Below are 25,577 nucleotides of genomic sequence, written 5' to 3'. Positions count from 1 at the left end.
ACACACACGTGCACGGGCACAATACACACGTGGGCACACACATGAATGTGCATACATACATGTGCATATATACCCATGGGCACACACGCTCACACAACACACACACGTGCTCACACAACACACGCACACGCTCTCTCTTACACACACATGCTCACATACACAAACACACACACACATGTGCACACAGGCCCCCTGCGTCAGTACCGGAGGGGACTTGAGCAGCTACAGGTCCCCCAAGCACATGTGCCTTGTGCTGGGCTCTCGGGGGGCTGTTCTGAGGCTCCTGGGGACCAGGGGGTGGCCGGAGTCCCCCACCCCCTGCCCCGGGAGCTGCTACCCTCCAGACTGACTCACCGCTTATTTCTGAGTCTGCCACGGTCCTGTGGCCTGGAACCTCGAGAGCCCAGTTTATTTGTTTTAAAAAATTAAACATTTCAAGTTTCGACTTTTAGTTTGGGGGCCACATCCTCTGCTGCTCAGGGATTTCGCCTGGCTTGGCACCCAGGGACTGGGTGCTGGGGCTTGGGAGGCCACAGAGGGCACCAGAGACCAAACCCGCACTGGCCACCCTCTCGGCCAATGCCCACCTGCTGACTATGGCCCTGAGCCATCTGCGGGATTTACTCGGGACATAGCCCCAGATGCGTCCACCCTGGGCAGCTTTGTCCGCGAAGGGCCTCCCAGGCTGGCCCTTCCCGCTGGACTCCGGTGCATGCCGCCCCTGGATTCCCGGGGCGGGGGGGCTGCCCGGAAACGGGGTCTCACCTCGCACTGCAGCCGGTCGTGCAGAGAGCCGTTCGTCATCCAGGGGTAGACGAGGCTGAAGGGCTTCCCGGGGCAGAAGCCGAGCAGCGGGAGGACGTTGGGGTGGCAGCACCTGCAGGGGGCAGCCACAGGGAGTCGGGCTGAGCCACAGCCCAGGGAGCCCCCCTGCCCACCTCCCCCACAGGCTCATGTTCCGGAACGGGCCTGGTGCAGTGGCAGGCGGCAGGTCTGTGCCCCCAGGACCAGGGGCTCCATCTCCTACTGGCTTCTGAGTCCCCTGCCCGTCCCCTCCCGACTCCCCTCTGCTCCCCTCCCCCCTTGCCCTACTCATCGCCCTTTGCCTTCTTCTAAACCCAGAGTCTCTCCAGATACCGAGCGTCTCGGCCTTTTTGCTTTGTTTTCTCTTGTTTTGGGGCCACACCCGGCGATGCTCAGGCGACCACTTGGGATGCCAAGGGCTGGACCCGGGTTGGCTGCGTGCCAGGCAAGTGCCCTCCCTGCCAGACTATCGCTCCAGCCCCAGCATCTCGGTTTGCAGGGCAAACTACACTGCTGGCCCGTCTCATGTCCGCGTGAAGCTTGGCACTGCTCATCCTGAGTGCCAGCCGAGTTCCAGGCTGACTGTCTGCTGGCATGGGACACAGCAGGGACACAGCGGGGACAAGCCAAGGGACAGAGCCTGCTCCCCCCCTCCACACTCACACGGGCATCCCTGCCAGCCACTTGCCCAGAACTGTAGCCCCAATGCCCAGTCACCTGATTCCTAGTCACAAATCACTCTCCAGGGACTGGAGTGATAGCACAGCGGGGAGGGCACTTGCCTTGCACATGGCCAGCCAGAGTTCGATCCCCAGCACCCCACACGGCCCCCGAGCACTACCAGGAGTGATTTCTGAGTGCAGAGCCAGGAGTGAGCCCTGAGCATCACCAGGTGTGGCCCGAAACAAAAATGAACCAACAACTCATTCCTGAAACATCCCTTTACTCCTGGCCAGGGCCAGGCCTGAGGAAATCTCCCAGAACGGACATCAGCACATCCGTCTAGTCACTTGGGCCCCACAGCCCGCGCCATCGATGCCACGTTTTCGTTCGCCCTCGGCTGTGACCCTGGGTCTCCACACACACTGTGCCCTCAGCCCCAGGCAGGGCCGTGGGGGTCTCCTGCATGCGCCCATCCCAGGAGGCCCCACCAAGAGGGTTTTCTGAAGCGTGCGTGCGTGCGCGTGCGCGCGCATGTGTGTGTGTGTGTGTGTGTATGTGGTGTGTGTGTGTGTGTGTGTGTGTGTGTGTGTGTGTGTGTGTGTGTACCACCATCATCGCAAAGCCACGAAGGAGGAAGAGGGAGGAAGGTAACAAAAATAGAGACTGAAAAAAAAATAAGTCAAACTTGACAAAAGGGAAGTGGGTGCAGGTCTGCCCCACTTGTCCCGTGCTTGGGGCGAGGGGTGTGTCTTCTCTTATTTTGGGCTTGGGGGCCTGGGGGAGCCCTGTGTGGTGCCGGGGCTCTAACCCAGGTGGACCGTGCGTGAGGCCAGCACCCTGCCCACTGGCCGTCTCTCCAGCCAGGGCTATGGTCTGAGGGCACATTCTCCCTCTAGACAATCCTCCGTCCCCAGAAAGGGTGGGAACAGGTCTCCTCGCTGGGCCTGGCCAAGGCCGGGCCCTCGGTCCCCTCCTCGAGGGGACTTACCAGCTCTGCTGCTTACCAGTAGGTGGTATAGAATGAGGCACGTGGCCAATTTGCCTGGAGGCAAGTGATCCCTAAGGACTGAGTGATCCCTGAGCACTGATCCAGGAGTAACCTGGAGCACTGAGCCGGGAGTAATCCCCGAGGGTTCTCTAGGAGATGCTTACCTGCGGCACACCTGCACCTCCGCCTCCAAGAGCCTAGTGACTGAGCTGGGACCTGCGCCGGGCACCTGGGGAGGGGGACAGTGAGATGGGGCCCGCCACGGCCCGCCCTGCCTCCCTCCCCAGGAGCGGGAGGCGCTGACCTCCTTCAGCCTCTTCAAGACCAGCGCTGTGCCGTGCCTCTGGCCCCTGTAGATGTCCGCGAAGGTGCCCCGGTGCAGCAGGTGGCGGGGGCTGAAGCTGTCTGTGGCCTGGCGCACGTCCTCCTCTTCCCAGAAGAGACCGTCCGCAGACTGGCCCCAGAGCACCTCCTGCTGGGGAGTGGGGGTGCTGCAAGGCTGGGAGTCCTGAGACGGGAGGGCCATGAGTGTGGGCCCCGCGTCTCACTGTCCTCACTCCCAGACAGTCCCCCGAGCCCGCTTCGAGTGATCCCTAGGCACTGGGCCAGAGGTGATGCCTGAGCACTGGCACAAGAGTAATCCCTGAGCACTGGGCCAGGAGTAATCCCTCAGCACAACTAGGTGTGGCCCAAAAACCAAAAAATCAATTAAATTAAAAAGGTAAATATGGGGCTGGAGCGATAGGACAGCAAGTAGGGCGTCTGCCTTGCATGCAATCGACCCGGGTTCGATTCCCAGCATCCCCGAGCACCGCCAGGAGTAATTCCTGAGTGCATGAGCCAGGAGAAACCCCTGAGTATTGCCAGGTGTGACCCAAAAAGCAATAAATAAATAAATAAATAAATATTAGTGTCCGGGCCCAGGGCCAGAGAAACAGCCCAGTGGGTAGGGTGTTGCCTCGGATATGGTTGACCTGGGTTTGACCCCTGATGCCCCAAAGGGTTCCCAGGAGTGACCCCTGAGCACAGAGCCAGGAGTAAGCTCTGAGCACCACAGGGTGTGGCGCCAAAACAGACAAACCAAAGACCCCTCCCCAACACTTCCCAGAGGCGCTGCCCCCACCCAGCCTCAGGGGGTCTCCCCTCCCCGCCGCAGGGAACCAGCCCATGAGGGTTACCTTTGAATCCAGGCTGGGGGGCTTTAGGCTCAGGGGACACTCTGCAGCATCGGGGATGCTGGCCGCGGGGGCCACGGGCCCTGGAAAGGAAGGACGGACCCGGGTCAGGCCAGGCTGCCTTAGGAGGTGGGGTCAGGCTGCCCCCCACCCCCAAGCACCTCCAACTGCCCCAAAGGACCACAGGCACCTGGCCTGACCCCAGCATCCCCACTGCCCTGGGTCTCCCCAAAGCCCACCCAGGCCGGGGGTGGCCACCCTCAAACTCCACTGCAGGTGCAGAGCAAAGGGACCTTGCAGCGGTACTATGGTTCCAGCCCTTGTTTTTGGTTTTTTTTTTTTTCTTTTGGTTAAGTACTTTTCTTTGGTGGGGATTGGTTCCTGTACTCCTGGCTCTGCACTCAGGTATTACTCCTGTCGGTGCTCGGGGGACCATATGGGATGCTGGAATTGAACCCGGGTCAACTGCTTGCAAGGCAAACACCCTACCCATTGTGCTATCAATCCAGCCCCGGCCCCTTTTTCTTTAAGCTACAAGAAATAAACTTGGGCTGGAGCGACAGTTAAGCAGGGAGGGCATTTGCCTTGCATGCAGCCGACCCGGGTTCGATTCCCAGTGTTGGAGTACACGGAGCTTAGGTTTATCGGAATCGCACTCATCACAGTGCTCCCGAGCCACTCCCATTACTTTGTCTGCTTGTAACCACTTCTATGCTCTCTTCCCCAACCAATTTGTAAGGTCTCATCCTTCTTAGACACTGAAGCTGTACTGTAAGTTAATATTGCCTTTCTCCTCTCCTTATGTCTTTTGAGCAGTTTACCTTAATGCAATGTCCTTTTGTATAGATACAGGAAGACAATTAATGTGCTCCGTAACTTAGGAATTGATTGGCTTTGAATGTTATTCACTCCTGGGCATCTGCCTTCTCAATTTAAGCCTCAGTTGCCCTCACTTCCTAGCATCCCAAGGGCAGGGTCCCGACGTGGGACTGGATGGAACCAGGGCAAGCCGGTAAGTTATGTGCTACCCTGGCATCGCGATGGGCCAGGCAAGGTGCCACGATTCTTAACTATTAGTTAGGAGTTTGATCATAGGCAAATGCTGTCATGATCCAAAAGTAACGACAAGACTAGGGCCCTGCTGCTAGGAATAGGAAAGATATCTGGCCTGAGCACTGCAGTCTGAGATGGAGATGGCCGTAGGAGAGCAATTCTATAAGCTCAAAGTATTTCTTACTGTGTCCATACGAAATGATTAATATTATGTATGCTTATATGTTGGTTGGACAAGGAGAGGAGAAACACGTTCTAGAAGCAGTTTTCTGTGTGTCCTGACTAGCTTGGATGAGACTGCTTTTTTGGAGATGTAGATTCCAAGCTCTAGCAGACTGGTCTTTGTTGTGCTAATCTAAGTGCTTGTAGCTTGTGAAAAGGTGAGGCCAGGATTACTGGCCTGCGGATGTAAGGAAACAATGTATGTTTGCCGCCTCAGTGTTCTTTCTGTAACTCCTTTTGATGACATCATTATATTGCGCCCTTTAGAGGTGCTATGATCTATATAAGGGAGATTTCAGGGCTCTCTGGGGGGACACGTGCATCAGAGAACCTGGGAAGATGGGGCTGAGGACAGAAGCTGGGAGAACAAAGGCGCACGTGCTCGAGGATTCCTGAGGCCTCCATGACATACATCTCTTCCATGTAATAAACGACTACTAAGACCAACTAGCTTGGCCTCGTTTCCTTCCTTCACCTGACCATCGCCATCGACCTCCCTGGAGTGGGGAAACGGCAAGACCGCCGGCCTTTTTATTTTTTGTGTGTTTATACAACTGGCGTCCCTGGGCCGGCACGAGCCTCCAACCGGTGCACAACTAAAGGTAAGAACAGCGTTCGGTACACCCCCACTCTAGAAAATTTTAGTGGGAGAACTTAGATTTTGTGGTGCGGTGAATTAAACTGCTAGCTGTACTCCTCCACTAAGATGGGACATAAACAGAGTCGCGTGAATTCCTCTAAAAATTCTTCACGCCAAACTGATCGTGGCCATTTTTTTATTGAATTGATTAAGCATTTTGCAAAGAGAACTGGACATAGTGTTTCTCGGGACCAACTCCGGTCCTGCCTAAAAACTGTTTACAAATTTCATCCCTGGTTTCCAGATAAGGGAACTTTGGCGCCTGAGGTTTGGGAAAAGGTTAAAGGTAATGTCTTCAGGGAATTTAAGGGAGGGGCTCAAATCCCTAAACAATTCTGGGTAACTTGGGAAATTGTCTATTCCGTCCTTAAGGCTTTGGAAGATAGCTTTGAGGAGGAGGATGTCAGATATACTATGGAAGGCTTTCCTCAGGAGCTAAACAGAGAGGATTTTAAGATTAAGGATGAAATTAAGAAAGTTCCCACTACTGAGAGAGCCTTACCCTCAGCTCCTCCCATACCCAAGCCTAGAAAGAAGCCTGATGCGCAATGCTTGACTGCTCCTGTACCCAAGCCCCGAAAGCAGCTCAAGGCGTTTCCAGTACAAACACGTTCTCAGAGCAAAAATCTCTCTGCCACTGATGAATTAACGTTCCCTACTGATATCAAGCCAGAGAGACCCCCAACTCCTCTGTACGACTCCACTTCTAGTGCGTCAGAGGAAAGTGATGCATATGATGAGCCAGCTACCACTTCCTCAGATTCTGAGTCTGAGAGCGGCTTGGTACAGGAGATTTCTCATAGGAGCCGCCGCTCCTCAGCCAAGAGGCCTCCAGGCCGCTCGGGACATGCTCCCGATAGAAGCTTACAGCTGAAACCTCTCGACCGTAAGTGGTCAATCCCACCCAGACCCAGCATCCCATATGGTCCCCTGAGCACCGCCAGGAATAATTCTTAAGTGCAGAGCCAGGAGCAACCCCTGTGCCCCTGTGCATCACCGGGTGTGACCCAAAAAGCAAAAAAAAAAAAAAAAAAAGAACTTGTGTTCCAAGCTGCTGGCCAATTGAGTTTCCGAGATCCAGTCTCGGGGGTGTCCTGAATGCCATCAGCTGACATTAATGCCGCTTACTTGGGGTTCCCTTCATCCACACAGGGAGGACACGGGTTCTGTTCTGAGGCCCACACTTCAGACAGAGCAGCTGAGGCCCAGAGAGGCTTTCCCTGCTACAAAGGGAAGCACAGGACTCAAACGCCGTCTCTCTGCCATGCCCCCGGCACACCAACCTGGCCTCAGAGCTGCAGGTGCCCAGTGGACATTGGGGTCCTCAACCCCCTCCAGTGAGGCTGGAGGCGTGGGGGTGGCAGGAGTGTCACCTGGGTCCCCCCCCCCCATGGTGTGGCTGACAGTCCTGGCCCCTGGCTGGACACGAGAGGCTGGACCTGGATCTGAGGGGGTGTGAGGGGCCTCGGGAGGCCACGGGGTGCCAGGGTCAGCACATGACCTTCCGATCACACAGCGCAGAGGCTCCATCCAACCTTGCCTTCCTGACCTCAGATCTGGAACAGGAGCTTCTGAGCCCTACCAGGAGTGACCCCTGAGCACTGAGCTGGGAGGCGCCCCCAAGCACCACTGGCTGTGGTTCAAAATAAAATTAAAAAGTCAAAACATATAATACTGGGGGCGCCACAGTGATAGGACAGCGGAGCAAGTGTTTGCCTTTTACACGGCCCACACGGGTTCGATCCCGCCATCCCAGAGGATCCCCTGAGCACCGCCAGGAGAGATTACTGAGAGCAGAGCCAGGAGTTACCCCTGAGCACTGCCGGGTGTGGCTCCCCACCAAAAAGAGAGAGAGGGAGAGAGAGAAATAAAATGACACACACAGAAAGGAAACAGCTGCTCTGACAGCCGTACCTGGGTCCTGGCTGGCCACCAGACTCCGGGGCTGTCCCTGTCTCTGTCCATCCTCGGTGTCCTGGACGGAAGCAGCCTGAGGCCTGCCTGGAGGCGCGGAGTCCGGGGGGTCGGGCAGGGAAGGTGGGGTTTTAGAACCGGGGTTCCCTGAGCGGAGAGAAAAGAGTCAGTGTCACTGCCTAAGCGAGGAGCCACAAAACAGGGGCCAGCGGCCAGTGGCCAGCGCCTGGACACAGGCTCGGCTCCAGGTCTGTCCAGGCCAGTGAGCCCCGTCCTCTAGGAAACAGGGAGGTCAGGCCAGCCGCACCCTGGCCCAGTCCAGCTCGGGTCTCTGGAGTCAGACACAAGCTGTGTGACCTCAGGCAAGTCGCTCTTGTGTCTCAAGAAAACCGGAGCCAATTCTGTCCAGTCCTCAGAGATGGAGCCGGTTAATATATCGGAAGCCAGCCAGGGGCAGCACCAGCCACGCCCACTTGTGCTGAGAAGGAGCATAGCATCGAGGCTCAGGTGCTGGCCTGATGTACAGCTGACCCGGGTTTGATTCTTGGGTGCAGAGCAGGAGTAACCCTGAGCACCACCAGGTGTAGCCCCGCCCAAGAAGGAGGGGTTCCAGGGCAATCCTGGGCTTGACTCAGCACCAGCCACCTGCCCTGGGCCTCCATGTCCCTGGTCATGGTCCCCCTGCGTGGGTCCCAGACTGCTAGGGTGGAGGCCAGGCTGGAGCAGTGGGGGTCAGGCTTGGGCACTGCGAGGGTTCCCGGTGAGGGACAGGCAGTCTAGTGGACATTGGTCAGTCACGGGCTCAAAGCAGCAAAAGGCCAAGGACGAGGGGCCTGTTTCAGACTTGGGGGTCTCCCACACTGATGCCAGAGTGACTCGACTCTGTTCCCAGGAGCTCTGGGAGGCCGTGTGGCCGGCTGTGTGGATGTCCCCACCCACCCACTGAAAGGGGAAACTGTGGGGACCAGCATGATTCTATTTTGGGTTCAGTGGGGTTGGTGGGGGCGGGAGAGGGTGCAGATCTACAGTTCTCCCCTCCCACACCTCGGGGGGGGGGGGGTGACCAGCTGACCTCCTGGTCAGACTCTCGTAGCTCAGAGAGCTGCCATAGCTTAATTTGCTGGCTAAGACAAAATTAAAAAACTGAGACTATTGGGGGCTGGAGCAATAGCACGGCAGGTAGGGCATTTGCCTTGCACGCGGCCGACCCGGGTTCGATTCCCAGCATCCCATAGGGTCCCCTGAGCACCGCCAGGAGTAATTCCTGAGTGAAGAACCAGGAGTAACCCCTGAGCACCGCTGGGTATGACCCAAAAAGAAAAAAAAGTAGGGGGCATCTACAGGGTGAACGGAGGTGACAGGATGGGACAGAGACTTCTTCCCTGGAGACTCTCCTGTAAGAGGGTGCGGAGGGGTGGGGCTCGATATGACACCACCTGGAACAGCGCCAGCAGTGACCCCCAAGAGCTCCTGAGCACGGCCAGAAGTGGCCTCAAAACAAAAAAATTGCCCGAGACAGGACGGAGGGAAGGGTGCTAGCCTTGCACACAGCAGACCCGGGTTCGATCCCCAGCACCCAGCATGGTCCCCCCGGCCACACCGGGAGTGGTCCCTGAGCACAGAGCCAGGGGGAAGCCCTGGGCATAACCTGGTGTGTCCCCAAACCCTCCCCCTCAAAAAGAAACGCTCACGTCCCACCGCCACCCCGAGTAAGCTCATCTGCTGGCCTTGTTCCAGAGGCCCACGAAGAAATCAATCTCGAAAGAGATTAAGTAGCCACAGAAGTTTCCCAGACACCCTCCCCGGCTGAGATGTCCGGGGTGATCTCGAAGCCCCGGAAACCGCTCCCACACCCCAAAGGTGCTGCCCCGCCTTCGGCTGCTCTGCCCACTTAAATAATCTGAATTTTCTGGGGCAACATCTCCAAATCCTAGTGGGAGCAGCCCAGACTGGAGGGGATGTGACGTAGAAGCCGACCAATCTCGACCAACAAAACCAGGAACACCGAAGGTGTCACTGGCCACAGCCCGCTTAGTGCGACAAGGACCTCACGTTCCCGTGGGGAGACAGAACAATTCTCACAATTTTTCATCCACATGAAAAAAATCTTTTGATCATTCCATTAGCCGTTTAATAGTCACAAGCAATATATAATATATAATAAATCGATGTCGGCCTGCTCCGGGGGCAGCTTGAGGGCTGGCTGGGGAAACAGGGAAATGGGGAGGGAAGGGGCCGGCGGTGCCGGGGCTGGAATATTGATCGTCTCTAACAAATCATCAGGAAAAGTGTTGTAAGCCACGGTGTTCAGGGAAAGCGGGGGCGGGGGGGAGTAAACATGATCAGGCCAGCTGAGCTGGGCACTGCCCACGGTGGCCACCTTGATTCTAAACAGTGGGTCATCCCAATCTGCCAGGCGTGGACCTGCAGTGAGGCCAGAGCACCCGGCTCGGAGGTTTGTTTTTTTTTTTTTTTTTTTTTGCTCTTTGGGTCACACCTGGCGATGCACATGGGGTACTCCTGGATTTACACTCAGGAGTCACTTCTGGCGGTGCTCAGGGGACCATATGGGATGCTGGGAATCGAACCTGGGTCGGCGCGTGCTAGGCAAACGCCCTACCTGCTGTGCTATTGCTCCAGCCCCCCCAGCTCGGAGTTTTGACTTAACACAACTCTGTGGGTTTCTCTCTCTCTCTCTCTCTTTGGCTTTTTGGGTCACACTTGGTGATGCTCAGGGGTGACTCCTGGCTCTGCACTCAGGAATTACTCCTGGCTGCGCTCAGGGGACCGTATGGGATGCCGGGGATCGAACCCAGGTCGGCCACGTGCAAGCAAGGCAAGTTCCCTGCCCGTTGGACTCTTGCTCTGGCTGCATCCATCACAGGCCAGTGTCCCCCAGCTGCCACCAGATCTCAGTCTAGCTCAGGGTCACCCTCATTTCCTATTCCTTCCAGTCATTTCCTGGGACTTCCTGTGTCCGGGGCTCTCGGCCTCAGCCCTGGCAGGACCCGGGCACGCTGGAGCAAGTGACAGCACAGAGCTGTGTGGCTGATCCTGCGTGGACACTCCACGTCCTTCACTCCCTTCAGGCGCCCGCCGCAGAGCACGCACGCAACCTACGGCATCAGCTGCTGACCAGGCCTTTCCTGGGTGAGCAAGGCTGGAAATCCCCGCCCTGTGCACGCCAGTGTTTGTTTTCCTTCTTAAGTAAAATCCTGCGGTTCAAACAGCCCCTTCTGAACCGAGAACAAGTGACTCAGCAGTAAATGAGAGTCGTGGGGGCAGCTCCGAGCCGAGCAGGGAGCCGCCTCCTGCAGCCTGGCTCCGTATCTGCCTGGACGCACGCTCACACACACGCGTGCAAGCTCACATGGATGTACGCACACACGTGCAGACTCATACATGTGCAGGCATAATGTGCACACACTCATCTATGTGTGCACGCGGACACACACCTGCACACTCCCATAAACGTGCAAACTCACATACATATGCTGCACATACACCTCCCAGCTCAAGTGAGTCAAAATCAGGCAGGTGTGAAGCACAAGCCTCGATCCTAATCCTTGTTAGGGGAACGATCCTGATTATCCTAATCCTAATCCTTCAGGGACCTGGTCCCCAACAGCAGTTGAAATGACTCACTCTGACTCACCCTTCATTCACGTGGCCACTCACAAATCCATTCACTCATTCACTGGCTCCTTCATTCTCTTGTTCACTCACGGATGCACTCTTACGTCTCATTCGCTTATCCACTCGCTCACAAATTCACTCACTCGTTCTTTCAGTCATTCCTTTGCCAACGCCTTCATCGGCTCACTGGTGCACCCACTCACCCACTCACTCCTCACTAACTCGCCCACTCTCTCCTCACTAGCTCACCCACTCTCTCCTCGGTAACTCACCCAGTCCTCACTAATTCACCCGCTCACTCCTCAGTTTGATAGGGCCCAGGTCTCTGAGGCACATGTTAATGCAGGAAGAACAGTGGAATCAAAGAGATGTGCCCGGAGCCGGAGGTTCTTCGTCCTCTTAGCTATTTCTTTGACGTTCTTGAAGGCGTTCCAAGCCGCTCTCTTCCTCCTGCGCAGCTCGGGTGCCAGGTCATTTGTCATGTTGACCTCTCGACCTAGGTACACATAGCTGTTGCATTCGGAGATGGTCGTTCCATTGAGAGCGAATGGGGCATCAGGAACAAGGCTGTTTCTCATAAACATTGTCTTCATAAGATTCAGCTGTAGTCCTACCTTTCCACACTCACGGTCAAAGTCGGCCAGCATTTGTGCCGCTTGGCTGATGTTTGGTGTTATTAAAACAATGTCATCAGCAAAGCCGAGGGGGTGGAGTTGCCGACCATCTATCTTCACTCCCATTCCTTCCCATTCCAGTCGTCGCATGATGTTCTCGAGGGTGGCACTGAAGAGTTTCGGTAAAATGGTATCACCCTGCCGCACCCCTCTCTTGACATCAACGATCACTTCTTTGTAGAATGGTGAGATCCTGGTAGTGAATCCGCAATACAGCTCACGGAGGATCCTGATGTATTGGGCTTGAATGCCCTGATTGGCTAGGGCTTCAATGACCGCATCCGTCTCAACAGAATCCAAGGCCTTCTTTAAATCAATGAACGTTAGACAGAGCGGCATCTTGAACTCCCGAGAAACCTCAATGAGCTTGGTTATCGTGTGGATATGGTCGATGGTGCTGAATCCTTTGCGGAACCCGGCTTGCTCGCATGGTTGTCCTTCATCTAGTGTTCTGCCAATCCTATTCAGGATGACTCGAGTGAACAGCTTGTAGATGACAGACAATAGGCAGATCGGGCGATAGTTGCCAATGTCATGGATGTCTCCCTTCTTGAACAGTAGTACGGTCCTGCTGGTTTTCCATTGGGACAGAACCTTGCATTCAGACAGGTAGCGAGTGAAGAGCCGAGCCAGTGTATTGATGAGTACTGACGGCAGGTTCTTCAGGTGTTCAGGTCTGACCTTGTCTGGGCCGGGTGCTGTTTGCTTCTTTACCAACGAAATGGCGTGTCGGATTTCGGAAGGGAGAACGTTAGGAACGACATACCCATCCTGTGGAATTTGGTATGTCGGCAAGTGGACATGGCTATCGAAGAGATTTGAGTAGAAGTCATGGATAATCTTCTCCATTGCCGTTCTGGAGGATGTGATGGATCCATCAGGACGTCGGAGGGCAGTCATCTTGGTCTTGTAGTTGGCGAAGGACAGGCGGGCGTTACGAATACTTTTCCCGGCTTCTGCCGCATCTACCAGCACTTCTGCTCTTCTCTCTTTGAGGTCTTCCTTGATCGCATCTCTGCACTGCTTTGCAAGCTCAGACGTTAGCTTGCGGTTGCCTGAGGCATGCGCCAAACCACGCTGGCGAATTAGCTCAAGAGTTTTCGAAGACAGGCGTTTTTTTGTGGCTATCTCTCTCTCGGCGTTCCTCGCACATTCGTGGAGGTGCTGAACCAGTCGATCGTATTCCTCGTCAATGTTGTCAACAATGGCATCTTCCCATGTTGCCGCAATAGTGCCAAAGAGTTCCCAGTTGGTGGTCATTCTGGGAGTTCTCTTTTTGAACTTTGCAGCCCTTTCTCCCCGCTCTGTGAAGTAGAATTTTGCACGAAGGAGACGGTGGTTCGATCCCGTTCGAAATTTTGGGACAACAGCGACATCAGTCAGGCAAAACCGTCGATTGAATATGATGTGGTCTATTTCGTTGTGGAATCGTCCACCGGGAGACTCCCATGTCCATTGTTTAGATTCTGCCTTCTGGAACTGTGAGTTACCATGAATGGTCTTGGTCGACATGATGAACTCAGACAGTCTCTCACCCTGTTCGTTCCCTTCTAGGCCATGGGTCCCGATGTGAAGTTCTTCACCTGATCTTCTCGGTCCTATCATGGCATTAAAATCACCCACAATGATCTTGTAGAAGGTGTGGTCTTCTTTATAGAACTTCTCTAGCTCCTTGTAGAACTTCTCGATTTCTCTTTCATCATAATGAGATGTTGGTGCGTAGACAACGAAGATAGTAACTGCAGGCAGTGAGCCACATCTATTCCTGGGCCCTACGCAAACAAGATGAGAACGCTATTCAGGTCTCCCAAAGAAGAATAGAAAGAGCTATGCTTGGAATATCACGTTTCACTCAAATGAGAGAAAGAATCCGGAGTTCTGACATCCGTCGACGATCAAGAATCAGGGACACTGTCTCATTTGCCAAGGTGTCGAAAATCAGATGGGCTGGTCACGTAATGAGATTTAAAGATGACCGCTGGACTAGAGCTGTTACCGACTGGATTCCACGGGATGTCAAAAGACCGCGTGGTCGCCCACCTACCAGATGGTCAGACTTCTTCGTGTAGATCATGAACGATCGGTTTGAGGCCCTTCATGTTCCCGGAGCGAACAGATGCCATTGGGCAACACTAGCACGCGACAGGGACAAATGGAGACGTTACTGGCGCCCGCTCGAGCAAATCGACAACTAACGGGAAGTTAAGTGATTAAGTGATAAGTGACTCCTCAGTAACTCACCCATTCACCCTCACTAACTCACCCACTCACTGTGTCAGGGACCAAAGTCTCCACCAAAGCTGACAGGACTCTCGGTAATGCGCCAGCCTTGCATGTGTGAGTTCCCAGGTTTGACTCCCAGCACCAGACACACAGACAAACCTGACAAGCCCCCAACCTTAAATGAGTTCAGTTAGCAATGACTGACAGCCCCTGGGAGGAGTTCTAAGCTGAGAGCGCATGTGGGGGCTGCCTGACAGTCCTACCAATATGGGGGCCACCGAAAGCGTCCCAGGCAGGTACCCTGGAAGCAGAGATGCAAAGAAGGCAAGGACGGGCCATGGAGAGAAGGCAGGGCAGCTGAGAGGGACAGGCATGTGCAAAGGCCCCGGGGCAGAAACAAGTCAGGGTGTGCCTCACCAGCTGGGAACTGAGGGAGGAGAGGAAAGTGGCAGCCGAGAGGCGAGCAGCTGGCAAGGGTTAGACCACGTGGGAGTCATGGTCAGGGGAAGTCCCCTGGCACCCCCAGGGACCACAGGCGCCCGCAGCTGAGACAGCGGTTCCTCTCCTACCCCAAGCTCCTTTGCCACATGGCCACATGACGGGGTTCTGGCCAATGAACGTGACTGCTGGGGCCACAGTCGCTTTGCTCTGCCTGTGAATGCCACCAGCCCTTCCTGGACAGAGGAGATCTCACAGGAGATCTCGCAGTGACCGTGTCACTAGTGACCTTGCCAAATAACTGCAAGAACACAGCAGGCTTCCGCCAGGCCTGGGCTTGAGGAAATGAATCTCGGTCACGAGAATACGTCGTTTGCAAAGTTCACCTGTGAATGCAAAGGAATCGAGTCCCTCCCCATCCACGGATGATCTCAGTGACGGCCGAGAACCAACATGGAACAGTTCCTCCCCACCCCCTGAGAAACAGAGACGACAAAGACACCCCCGCACGCACTGTCCACCCTCACACTGGCCAGGCCTCGCCTTTCTCCGGGGAAGGGAAGGTGACCTCTAGCCTAGCCGTCTCCTGAGGTCACAGAAATGACCCCTCCCAGGACTGGAGCGAGAGTACAGCGGGGTGGGGGAGGGGGTCCAGGTTCGATCCCCGAGCACCGCCAGGAATGATTCCCAAATGCAGAGCCGGGAGGAAGCCTCGAGCCTAGCCGGGTGTGGCCCAAGAAAGAATAAAAGCAAAAGCAGAAAAAAATTAAAAGCGAAACTGAGTCCTGCCTTCCCTGAACAAAGGGACACAGCTCGGAGGACCAGAGCTGTTGTCACCAGGCAGTCGCCCGGGCAGGGCTCAGCGCCAGCCCACCAGAACCTCTGCTCCGCGCCTCACTCTCCTCATCTATGAAACGGCAGATACTACCAGGACGCAGACACATGCCTCAGCCCCAGAGTCCCGGCTGCTTCCAGCAGGCGGGAAGGGCGGATGTCCGGGAACCTTCCAGAAGAGCCACCACAAAGCCGGGACAGCTCTCCTGCCTTCCGGGGAAAGATTTGCTTCGTGTCCCCTGCATTTCCGGTAGTGGCCCCAAATTCCCCGAGCCCCACTCCAGAGAGGAAGTGAGCGTGAGGAGCTGCCAAAATAGCAGAAACCATCAAGATTGCACAACCAGGGGCCCCGAGCCAAAGGCCAGCTGGGCGGCTGCTTGCCTTACTCGCGGCCGACCCGGGTTCGATCCCCAGCACCCATATAGTCAGTCCCCTTAGCATCACCAGGAGTGATCCCTGAGTGCAGAGCCAGGAGTAAGCCCTGAGCATCACTGGGTGTGGCCCAAAGATCCAGCTGTGGAAGAAAATTGTGCAACCGGGACAAGGGTGGGATGACGGGCTGGAGCCATAGCACAGCAGGGAGGGCGTTTGCCTTGTACGCGGCCGACCTGGGTTCGATTCCCAGCATCCCATAGGGTCCCCTGAGCACCGTCAGGAGTAATTCCTGAGTGCAGAGCCAGGAGGAACCCCCGAGCATCGCCCAAAACAAAAAAAAAACAAAAGTGGGACAAGGGCCAAACCAAAGAGAAATTCCCAGGAGGGGGCGTTCTCCCGGGCCCCGCCCCATGGGCCAGACAGTGGGCACCCTCAGCAGCACCCTGCAAACTCCCTCTCTCCAAGGGGAAAGTGGCCTTTGCGGAGGGAAGGAGGCCCCCCTGCCTGGCCCCCCGCTGGGCTGAGCTGAGGACTGCGGGTCCGCTCAGGGCCCAGCTCTGGCCCCTGTTCCTTGGGGCGAGGCTAGTCTGGCCTCCGAGGAGCCCTGCTCATTCCGGCTCTGTACACATGCCAGGTGACACTCCTGCACACACCCTGCCGGCCACCTGTCGGTCATCTCCCTCTGCGGCCTTGCTGCCGTCCCTACGCGTCCCCTGTACGCTCCTCACGGAGCAGCCTCTCCACAGACAGGACGGGACAGGATCCTGGTTTTTCTGGTTTGTTTGGGTTTGGGGACCACGCCTGCCTGAGAATGCCAGGGGCCCTGCAGTGGCGGGGAGGGCACTCGGCCTCCCACAAAACCTGCACTGCCCACTGAGCAGTCTCCCCGGCCCCCCAAGAGACATCTTTTTCTTTCTGGGGGTGGGGGGCACACACCCAGCGGTGCTCCGGCTCTGTGCTCAGGAGACCACGTGGGCTACACAGGACGGAGCCCCATGGCCGTGTGCAAGGCAGACATCCTACCTCAGTCTCCTGGACATCATGTCCTTCCCTTTTACTGTCGTGTCCAGCTGCTCCCAGCTCAGGGACACGGGTCTCGGCCTCGAGCCTCAAGTTTCGGTCACCTGCCCCAGGCCCCAGGCTTTGGCCCTAGGCTCCAGAGCTCAGCAGTGGCCATGACCCGGGCCTTCCTCAGACCGCAGACGGTCATAAACATTTGTCCCGGTCTTGTCTCTGCTCCTGAGGCCCCCAGATCTCAGCCCCTTCTTCAGGTGCTGACTGTGACCCCTGGCCCCGAACCAGCCTGGCTTCAAATGACATTTCCCTCCCCCAAAACCACATCTCTCAGGGCTGGAGCAATAGCACAGCAGGTAGGGCTTTTGCCTTGCGTGAGACTGACCCGGGTTCGATTCCCAGCATCCCATATGGTCCCCCGAGCACCGCCAGGAGTAATTCCTGAGTGCAGAGCCAGGAGTAACCCCTGTGCATCACCGGGGGTGGCCCAAAAAGAAAAAAAAAAACACGTCTCCCAGGCTCCTCTGCAAGCAGCGAGGGTTCCCTGACCGAGTTCGAGTGGTGGCAGAAAGGGAAAGGAAAGAGGAAAGACCCAGGCCCAGGGACCTCACAGGGCTGAAGCCACAAACCCTGCATGAACCCACAGACCTGGGTTCAACCTGGCACCTGGTAGGCCCGGGGGGGGCCGAGAACCCCACACACTGACTTCTTAGCGCCCAGACCACTGAACTTAGGTGGCTGAGCCACCGGAACTGGCTCCCAGACGCCGCCGCCCACCCCCCCCCCCACACACACACACTGCCCACAACACTGCTTGGGAGGCCCCAGAACTAAACAAAACCAAAAAAAGGGAAGAAAAAGAAAAGCGTCCTGCTGGGCGGGAACAGTACCACAACACGCAGGGCACTGGTTTTGCCCACAGATGGCCTCGGCTCCGTCCCCGGAAATGGACCCTGTGCCCGCCAGGAGGGACCCCTGGGCACAGAGCCAGGAGCAAGCCCTCAGCATGGCTGGTGTGACCCAAAACCCAAAATGGGGAAAAAATATGATGGGGCCTGACCTTGGCCTCTCTGACCTCACTCGTCACTGATCCTCAGAGAGCTCTTGCCAGACACACAGACCAGAGTCCAAAAAGAGATGCTCCCTGGGCCCAGAGCCATAGTACAGGGGGTGCAGGTCTTGCACGCAGCCGACCTGTTGAATCCCGAGCACCATGTATGGTCCCCCAAGCCCCCCAGGAGTGACCGTTGAGTGCAGAGCCAGGAGTCAGTCAGTGCAGGTCCTCTAAAAAAAAAAAATGGGGACTGGAGCGATAGCACAGCGGGTAGGGCGTTTGCCTTGCACGCGGCCAACCCGGGTTTGAATCCCAGAATCCCATATGGTCCCCTGAGCACCGCCAGGAGTAATTCCTGAGTGCAGAGCCAGAAGTAACCCCTGTGCATCGCCGGGTGTGACCAAAAAAAGCAAAAAAAAAAAAAAATGTTCCCCTTACTACCACGGATGGCTGACAGGGGAGCCGGTGCCGGGCGCCCCAGCGCAGCCCAACAGACACAGGAGGGCAGCACAGCTTGGAAGCTGAGCACTGGGCCACAAGGTCGAACTCTTCAGAACTAAGATCTGGGCCCCGGAGGTTTGGGGAATCAGGCCCTTGGGATGAGGAGGGACAGGGCACAGGGCATAAGGTCTTGCCCGTGGCTAACCCAGGGTCAACTCCCGACACCACCAGGAGTGATCCCTGAGCACAGAGACAGGAGTCAGCCCTGAGCATCGCTGGGTGTGTCCCCAAAACAAAAATAAAAACAAACTACAATCCGGGCCTCCGAGGAAGGGCTGGAACTCTTGCTCTGCGTGGGAGCCGGCAGGCCCCTGAGCCTCAGCCAGAAATAGCACTGGCTGTGGTCCCCAAACCCAAACCCAAACCAGCCCAAACAAATGGAACAGAAAGGGAGGCAGGGTGGGGCCAGGACACAGAGCACTCGCCCCACGCAGGGGAACCCACCCCGGCAGAAGAGAAGTAAGCTGGCCTCGCGGGGCCCCTAGCCCGGCCCAGCAGCTGAAGGCCCGGTGAGAAACCAGGAGACCAGAACTTCGTGTTTCTGCAGAGCTTCACAGCCAAAGTCACAGTGCCCGTCACAAAGGCCCACAGCCCCCCAGAGACCCCCGAGCCCAGCAGGAAGTGGGCTGAGCCGGCCACAGGCCCTCCCTCGGGCTGAGCGCCTCAGTTCCCACTTCACAGAGGAGAACGCGCTGGGCACCCCCCAGAGCCCCTCCCCGCCAGGGCCTGTGTCAGAGGCTGCAGGCTCAGAGACCAGCCTTCAGACTGGACCCATCCAGGGGGGCTTCAGCCTCCCGCATCCCACACGCCAGGCCTTCCAGGCTGCACCTGGGAGCACTGCACGGCGAGTCTCCCCCATACTCACAGCGCGGCCTCGGGGTACAGCCGGGGAGCCCCGTGATTGCCTGTCAGCTGTTTGTTAGTTTGGGGGCCACACCTGGCGGTGCTCAGGGGTCACTCCTGGCATTGCTCAGGGCACCCTAGGGGTATGCTGGGATTAAACCCGGGGGGGCTACGTGCACGGCAGGTGCCCTCCCCGCTGTGTGGTGACTCAGGTCCCGGCGAATGCCTGTGAAAAAAGCCCCCTCCCTCCCTCCCTCCCTCCCTCCGAGGAGGGGACCCTCCCCACAGGATGCCTGACCGCATGCTTGGCGGACCCCGCATGTCTGAGGAAGTGGCCACAGAGCTGGGACCCGCCGGGGTGGTCTGCCGGTGGGCAGCGACGTGCCCTCCTGACTGGAATGCCCTTCAGGCCGGGGGTCGGACACTGGCACAGCTTCCGGAGCGACCTTTATGTTCCTCAGTGAGATGACTCTATTTTCCGTATCCCCCCCCCCTTGGTAGCTATCCCAGACCGTGTGGCTGCCTCCGGGATTTGAACTCTGAACTCCAGAGGTTGCCTTAAGCTCCCGTACATAAGCTCTCTTCTTGGTTGGTTTTTTGGGGGGACACCGCTCTGTGGCAGAAGGGGTGCTCAGGGATCACTCCTGGCGGGGCGTGAGGTATGACAAGCTTGGGACTGAATCCAGATTGGGCACATGCCAGGCACACGCCTGCCACTGGCCTCTCTGTGGCAAAGACAAGCCCTGGCCACGCGGAAGCAGGTTCAAAGGACCTGGGGCCTCCGCTGCTGATTCCGCTGAGGAAAATCCCAGCCAGGGAGGGGAAGGGCTGTGCTGAGCCCCCTCCCTCCCTTCGAGCAAGGGCCAGAACTCGCTCTCCTGTTTCAGGCAGGCCGGAGGACCCTCAGGGGCGGGAGGTTCGAGTCTCACAGCTGCGGGCTCCAACTCTGGAACTGAAAGTGGTGAGATAAGAACTCTGCACGCGAGTCGGAGTCGGACGCCTCAGGAAAGCCAGACCCGGGCTGGGGAGAAGCGCAGCGGGCAGGGCGTCGGAGGCTGACCCCAGCACCGGGCATGGTTCCTGAACCCAAGGGACTGATCCCTGAGCACTGAGCCAGGAGGCAGGCCTGAGCACTGCCGGCTGTGGCTCCCTGAAAAATAAAAACGGCCCAGACGACTGCACGCCCCGCCTCCAGCGCAGCCCTGACCTGAGCGGGCGAGTCGCTCATCCTTCTGCTTGTTCTCAGTTTGGTTCCGGGGGCAAGTTGCTCCCCATCCTCTGCTCCCTTTGGCTTGGGTGTGGGGACCACAGTCAGCAGTGCTCAGGGCTATTCGGGGCTGGGGTGCTGGGGTCAAGGCCAGCGTCCACCAGCACAGCACACACGCCTTGTGGCCTTGGAGGCGACAGCGGCTGCAGGCAGGGCACTGGCCTCGCACTTCCGACACACGCTGCCCCGGGACCCAAAACAAAGGAAACCCACCTGCCAGCCCTGGCCCCTCCGCCCCTGAACACTGGCTGCCCGCCCTGGGGGCCACCCGCCACGGTGTAACAGTGCTGACCCAATCACATGCCGGCCTGCGCTGAGGCGGGCACAGGCGTGTCGGGCCTGCAGCCAGCCAGGGGAGGTGCCTGGTTAGTCAGTGTGACTGACCCAAACAGCTCATCCGGGGACCCAGCCCGGATCCCAGCAGGCCCCACCCGGCTGGCCCCAGCGACCTTTCCTGGACAGCCGTCACCCTCTCGGGCCACCAGGCCCTGGGAGCACAGCGGGACTCAATAGAGACTGTGTGCATGAGAGTCTGAGTGTGTGTGGGCATGTGTGGGCGACTGCTGTGTGAGCGTCTATCTGGGTGTGTTGTATGAGTATGTTGTATATGTATGTGTATATGAATGTGTGTGTGAAACTGTTGTGTGTTGTGAGTCCATGAGTGTGTGAGACTGTTGTGTGTTGTGAACCTGTTTATGTCTATATGAGCGTGTGTATGAGTATGTGAGATTGCTGTGTGTTGTGAGTCTGTGTGTGTGAGACTGTTGTGTGTTGTGAGTCTGTGTGTGTGTGTGTGTGCGTGTGTGTGGCGAGTTGGGTCCCTGCATCCTGCCCTGTCTTGCCGAGGAGATGGCCCTGCTGACCCCCGGCACCCTGGAGGAGGCTCTGCATCTGGGCGTCATCCAGCCTGAGGGCAGGGAAGGGGCCGGTGCAGCTGCCCCTCAAGGTCCACCGGTCTGGGCCTGGGTATGCAGAGGGGACACGGTGGGACAGGATGAGGAGGACCTGCAGGGGACAGCGCTCAGGGGCCCATGGGGAGTGTGGAGGCTGGGGCCTGGCCCACCACGCAGCCGAAGGATGCCCCATGGGGATTCTGGCCCCCACCTCAGGGCACCCCCTGACCCTGCTCCCCGCTGACCTCAGGGCACCACTGACCCTGCTCCCCACCTGGCATTTATGGGGCATTACAAGTCCCGCCCCGGCCCCTCACTCTGGAGCCTGGCCAGCCCATTAGACACCCAGGGGACCCTGCCGCAACCACGGGGCCAAGCAGGGGTCTGAAGGCTCGCCCTGCGGTCCCCTCCCCCACCTGTGCTAGGTGTTCGGGAACCCGGAAGCTTCCTTCCCTCCAGCCCCCTGACTGAACTATGGGGGGACACTGCCCAGTCGGGACTGTACCCCGGCTCAGGGAGTCCCACCGCAGGGGTGAGGGGGACGGGAGTCACAGACAGACAAACAAGAACAGCTGGAGAGGCAGGTGGGAAGCCCAGCACCTGGTGTGCCCGAAGTGGGCATCAGGGGGACTCACACCCGCCCCTCACTGCAGTGGGCTGGGCGTCCGGGGGCGAGTCAGTGGAGTAACAAGAAGTGGGTAATTCTCAGGCTGCAGAACCGGGAAATGAAAGGAGGGTGTGCGTCATTTCTCCTGTGGACTTTTCCTTTTTCCTTTTTTCTTTTTCGAGTCCTGACAATGTTGCCGCCCCCCCCCCCCCCCCAGCACGTCCACACTGGGCAGGGCAGGAGCACGTGAGGCCCGAGCTTCCCGGCCTGCTGGCAGCCACTTGCAACGTCTAATCTCGGGGAGCTGAGGGGGCTGGGCCTGCCGCGGAGCGTGTGGGCAGCTCGGCCTCGGCCCCCCGTGGGCCCCCGAGCACTGCGTGTGGCCCCCGAGCAAAAATGCTTTATCTTAAGGGCAGAGTCCTGCAGCTGTGGTTATACAGGACACGGCCCAGCGTTCCAGCCGCTGGGCTTCTCAGGGGGCTGGGGGGCCGGTTAGAGGCCCCTGGTGTTGCTCCGGCCACCTCTATGTGGTGCTGAGGACAGACCAGGGCTGGCTGTTCACCGCCAGCCAGCACTGTCTCTCTGGGCCCTGGGTTTCTTGGTTTGTTTTGTTTTTTTTTTTTTTTTTTTGGTTTTGGTTTTTGCTTTTGGGACCACACCGAATGATGCTCAGGGGTTCCTCCTGGCTCTGCACTCAGGAATTATTCCTGGTGGTGCTCGGGGGCCCCTATGGGATGCCGGGGATCGAACCCGGTCGGCCGCGTGCAAGGTAGATGCCCTCCCTGCTGGACCATCACGACAGCCCTCTGGGTTTCTCTGTTGGAATCAAGAATCCAAAAAATACATATACTGGGTTGGGGTGGAGGTGGTTGGGGTCACACCAGGCCCTGCTCAGGGCTGACTCCTGGTGGGGTTCAGGGGTCCCCAGGCGGTGCTGGGGATGGATCCCGGGTCTGCCGCATGCGGGGCTTGACCCGCTGAACCATCGCTCTGGCACAAGCAGCAGAATTCCCTTTCTTCCTTTTGGTTTTTGGGTCATGGCCAGGCGATGCACACAGGGGTCCCTCCCAGTGAGGCTGGAGAGCCCCCCCACCCCCGGTCGGCTGTGTGTGTGGCCAATGCCCTCCCGTGGCCCGGGGCCGGCACTCACAGTCGAGGACGATCTGGGCAGCGCGGTAGAGCTCAAGGCGGTGCAGCAGGTCCAGCAGGTCCTGCACAGTGGCCTGCCGCGTCCCCCACCACCACAGCAGCTCGCGCGTGACGCTCACGCCCTGCACCCGCTCCAGGGACTTGATCCTCCGCAGCTGCGTCAGGTCGGTGATGACGTAAGAGGCTGGGGAGAGAGGGGCGCCTGGTCAGAAGGGCCCTGCACCTCCCGCACCCCGGCTCCTCCCCGCACCCTGCCAGGACCGACCCCCTCCCATGGGCACAGGAATGCTGACGGGAGCCTGGACCCCCACCACGGGGCCCTCAAGCCCCATAAGCATCAGTTTCCTCGGCCGTGGCAGGGCGCTGTCAGCTTACCTGTTCTAAGGCCCAGGGGCGCCCCTTAAACTAAGTCTCCTGGCCCAGACTTCTCGAGGTCCCCCCTCTCCAGAGACGCATCTGAAACCCATCCCCAAAAGCGTCTCCGGGATGGGACCCAGCTCCCTGGAAGGAGAGGCCCCGCCTGACTCCGGGCCCCTTCCCCCCCCCGCTACCCCCCCCTTGTCCCCTCCTGCCTCTCTGCTCTTTCTCTCTGCCGGGTGGGATGCTGTGGACTCCCCCGATCCTGGGGGTTTGCTTCGGGGCTGCAGCCGGTGGTGCTCAGAGCTACTCCAAGCTCTGTCCTTGGGGGTCCCTCCCGGAGATGCCTGAGGGACCATGTGGTACCAGGGACAGAGCCCAGTACTGGGGGACCTCTCCAGAACCGGGGTGGGGCTCTCTGCACAGAGCCAATGTGGGTGTCCCCGCTGTGCCGGGGTTGGGGGCAGTACCAAGAGGGGTTCCAGTGGGGGTCTCGGAGGCCGGGAAGGCAGGCTCTTCTGGGCCTGAGCAATCTCTCCCTCTCCCTCGGGCAGAAGCCAACCGGATCTTACTCCAGAGCTTCCCCTCGGACCCAGGCAGGGAGAGGAGCCTTCCAGGTGAATCCGAGTCGAAAACCTTCCCCCAGCTCTGAAGAGGTGAGCCGGGGCCAGACGCACCACACCAGATTAGAGTGCTCGCATGCACACAGCTGGCCCCGGTTTCAGCCACATGTGTGCCCCCAGCACGGCCAGGGGTGGTCCCTGAGCGCAGAGTCGGGAAGCAGGAAGCCTCAGCACAACCGGGTGTGACCCGGCTTCCTTCCCCACTCACCGATGCCCAGAGTAGAAGGACGGAGCGACAGGACAGCAGGGAGGGCACTGGCCTTCCTCGCAGCCGACCCAGGCTCAATCCCCTGCTCCCCATGCGGTCCCCTGAGACCCACCAGGGGTGACCCCTGAGCTCAGAGCCAGGAGTGACCCCTGAGCACTTCAGGGTGTGTGCCAGCCCACTCTCTAGCCACACACACACACACACACACACACACACACACGGAAGTTGGGAATATGGAATAGCTAATGTCAATCCTTGGCTATCCCAGTTCCTTGAGGAATTAAAATAGGAATCACGTAGGAATTAGTCCTACATAAACGACGTCAAAACTGTGGTTCTAAAAACAGCGGGAAGTGCACTGGAGTGGCCCCGAGCGGCCCCACTCATGTCCACCTCTGCCGTCCTGGGCTTAGGAAGGAACAGAGTCCCTCCGTGGCCAGGCTGGGTTCCTTCCCTCCAACTTGCCAGCAAGGCAGAGAGCAGGAAAGGCAGGTGAGAGAACGGGGCCTTGGGGCTTCTTCCTGATGGCTGCAAGTTCACTGCCGCCGGGCAAGGACGGCGACTGACCCCCAGATGCAGCCTGCGCCCGCTCCTGTGCCACAAGCCAGGCCGGCACCGTCTCCTCCAGCTACGGCTACAGATACATCTAGTTTTACTTTGGAGTTTTATTTCTGGCTACAGATTTTTTTGGGGGGGTCAAACCCAGCAATGCACAGGGGTTACTCCAGGCTCTGCACTCAGGAATTACTCCTGATGGCACTTGGGGGACCCTATGGGATGCTGGGAATCGAACCCGCGTTGGCCGCGTACAAGGCAAATCCCCTCCCCGCTGTGCTATCGCTTCAGTCCCTTTCCTATTTTGTCAAAGGAGTTAAAATGTTTTAATTTAAAAAAGAAAATAAGGCCGGAGAGATAGCACAGCAGGTTGGGCGCTTGCCACATTCAATCCCTGGCATCCCATAGGGTCCCCTGAGCACCGCCAGGAGTCATTCCTGAGGGCAGGGCCAGGAGTAACCCCAGAGCATCGCGAGGTATGACCCAGAACAAACAAAATAACCAAAAAATAACCCCAGCACTGCCACAGCAGGAGGTCCCTGGAGCACTGTGATGGAGTCATGAGAAGAGCACTGTGGAGAGAGCCACGGTGAGCACTGCGGCTCGAGCACGCACGCGCAGCCCCACAAGAGAAGTGCCAGGGTCAGGCCTGCCGACGTCACTGCAGAGCTGGGCGCCACCAGTCACCTCAGCAAAGGGAGGGAGAGTGCCGGAGGAGAGGGAGGGGCTGGGAGCAAGCCGCAGACACAAACGCCCCAGAGGCCAAACGACAGCAGAGGGGCGGGCACTGACCTTGCACGCGGTTGACCCAGGTCCGATCCCGGCATCCCAAATGGTCCCTATGCCCACCAGAGTGAGCCCTGAGCA

At 58.0% G+C, this 25,577-nt stretch overlaps 1 protein-coding gene across 1 annotated transcript in view; it reads right to left on the bottom strand.

Moving 5' to 3' along the window:
* Window positions 1–25,577, bottom strand: part of IRAK2 (interleukin 1 receptor associated kinase 2) — a 43,507-nt gene that overhangs the window by 10,691 nt on the left and 7,239 nt on the right. Inside the window, exons 2-7 of the mRNA XM_056129708.1 lie at window positions 22,969–23,151; window positions 7,460–7,606; window positions 3,634–3,713; window positions 2,760–2,963; window positions 2,620–2,684; window positions 766–877 (exon numbers count right to left, since the gene is read on the bottom strand). Of these exons, the coding sequence (XP_055985683.1) occupies window positions 766–877; window positions 2,620–2,684; window positions 2,760–2,963; window positions 3,634–3,713; window positions 7,460–7,606; window positions 22,969–23,151 (791 nt within the window). The remainder of the gene's footprint in view (window positions 1–765; window positions 878–2,619; window positions 2,685–2,759; window positions 2,964–3,633; window positions 3,714–7,459; window positions 7,607–22,968; window positions 23,152–25,577) is intronic.

Source organism: Sorex fumeus, unplaced genomic scaffold, assembly GCF_029834395.1.
Source record: "Sorex fumeus unplaced genomic scaffold, SorFum_2.1 ptg000072l, whole genome shotgun sequence".
In the NCBI taxonomy this organism is placed as follows: domain Eukaryota; kingdom Metazoa; phylum Chordata; class Mammalia; order Eulipotyphla; family Soricidae; genus Sorex; species Sorex fumeus.
This window is presented reverse-complemented; position numbering and strand designations above follow the sequence as displayed.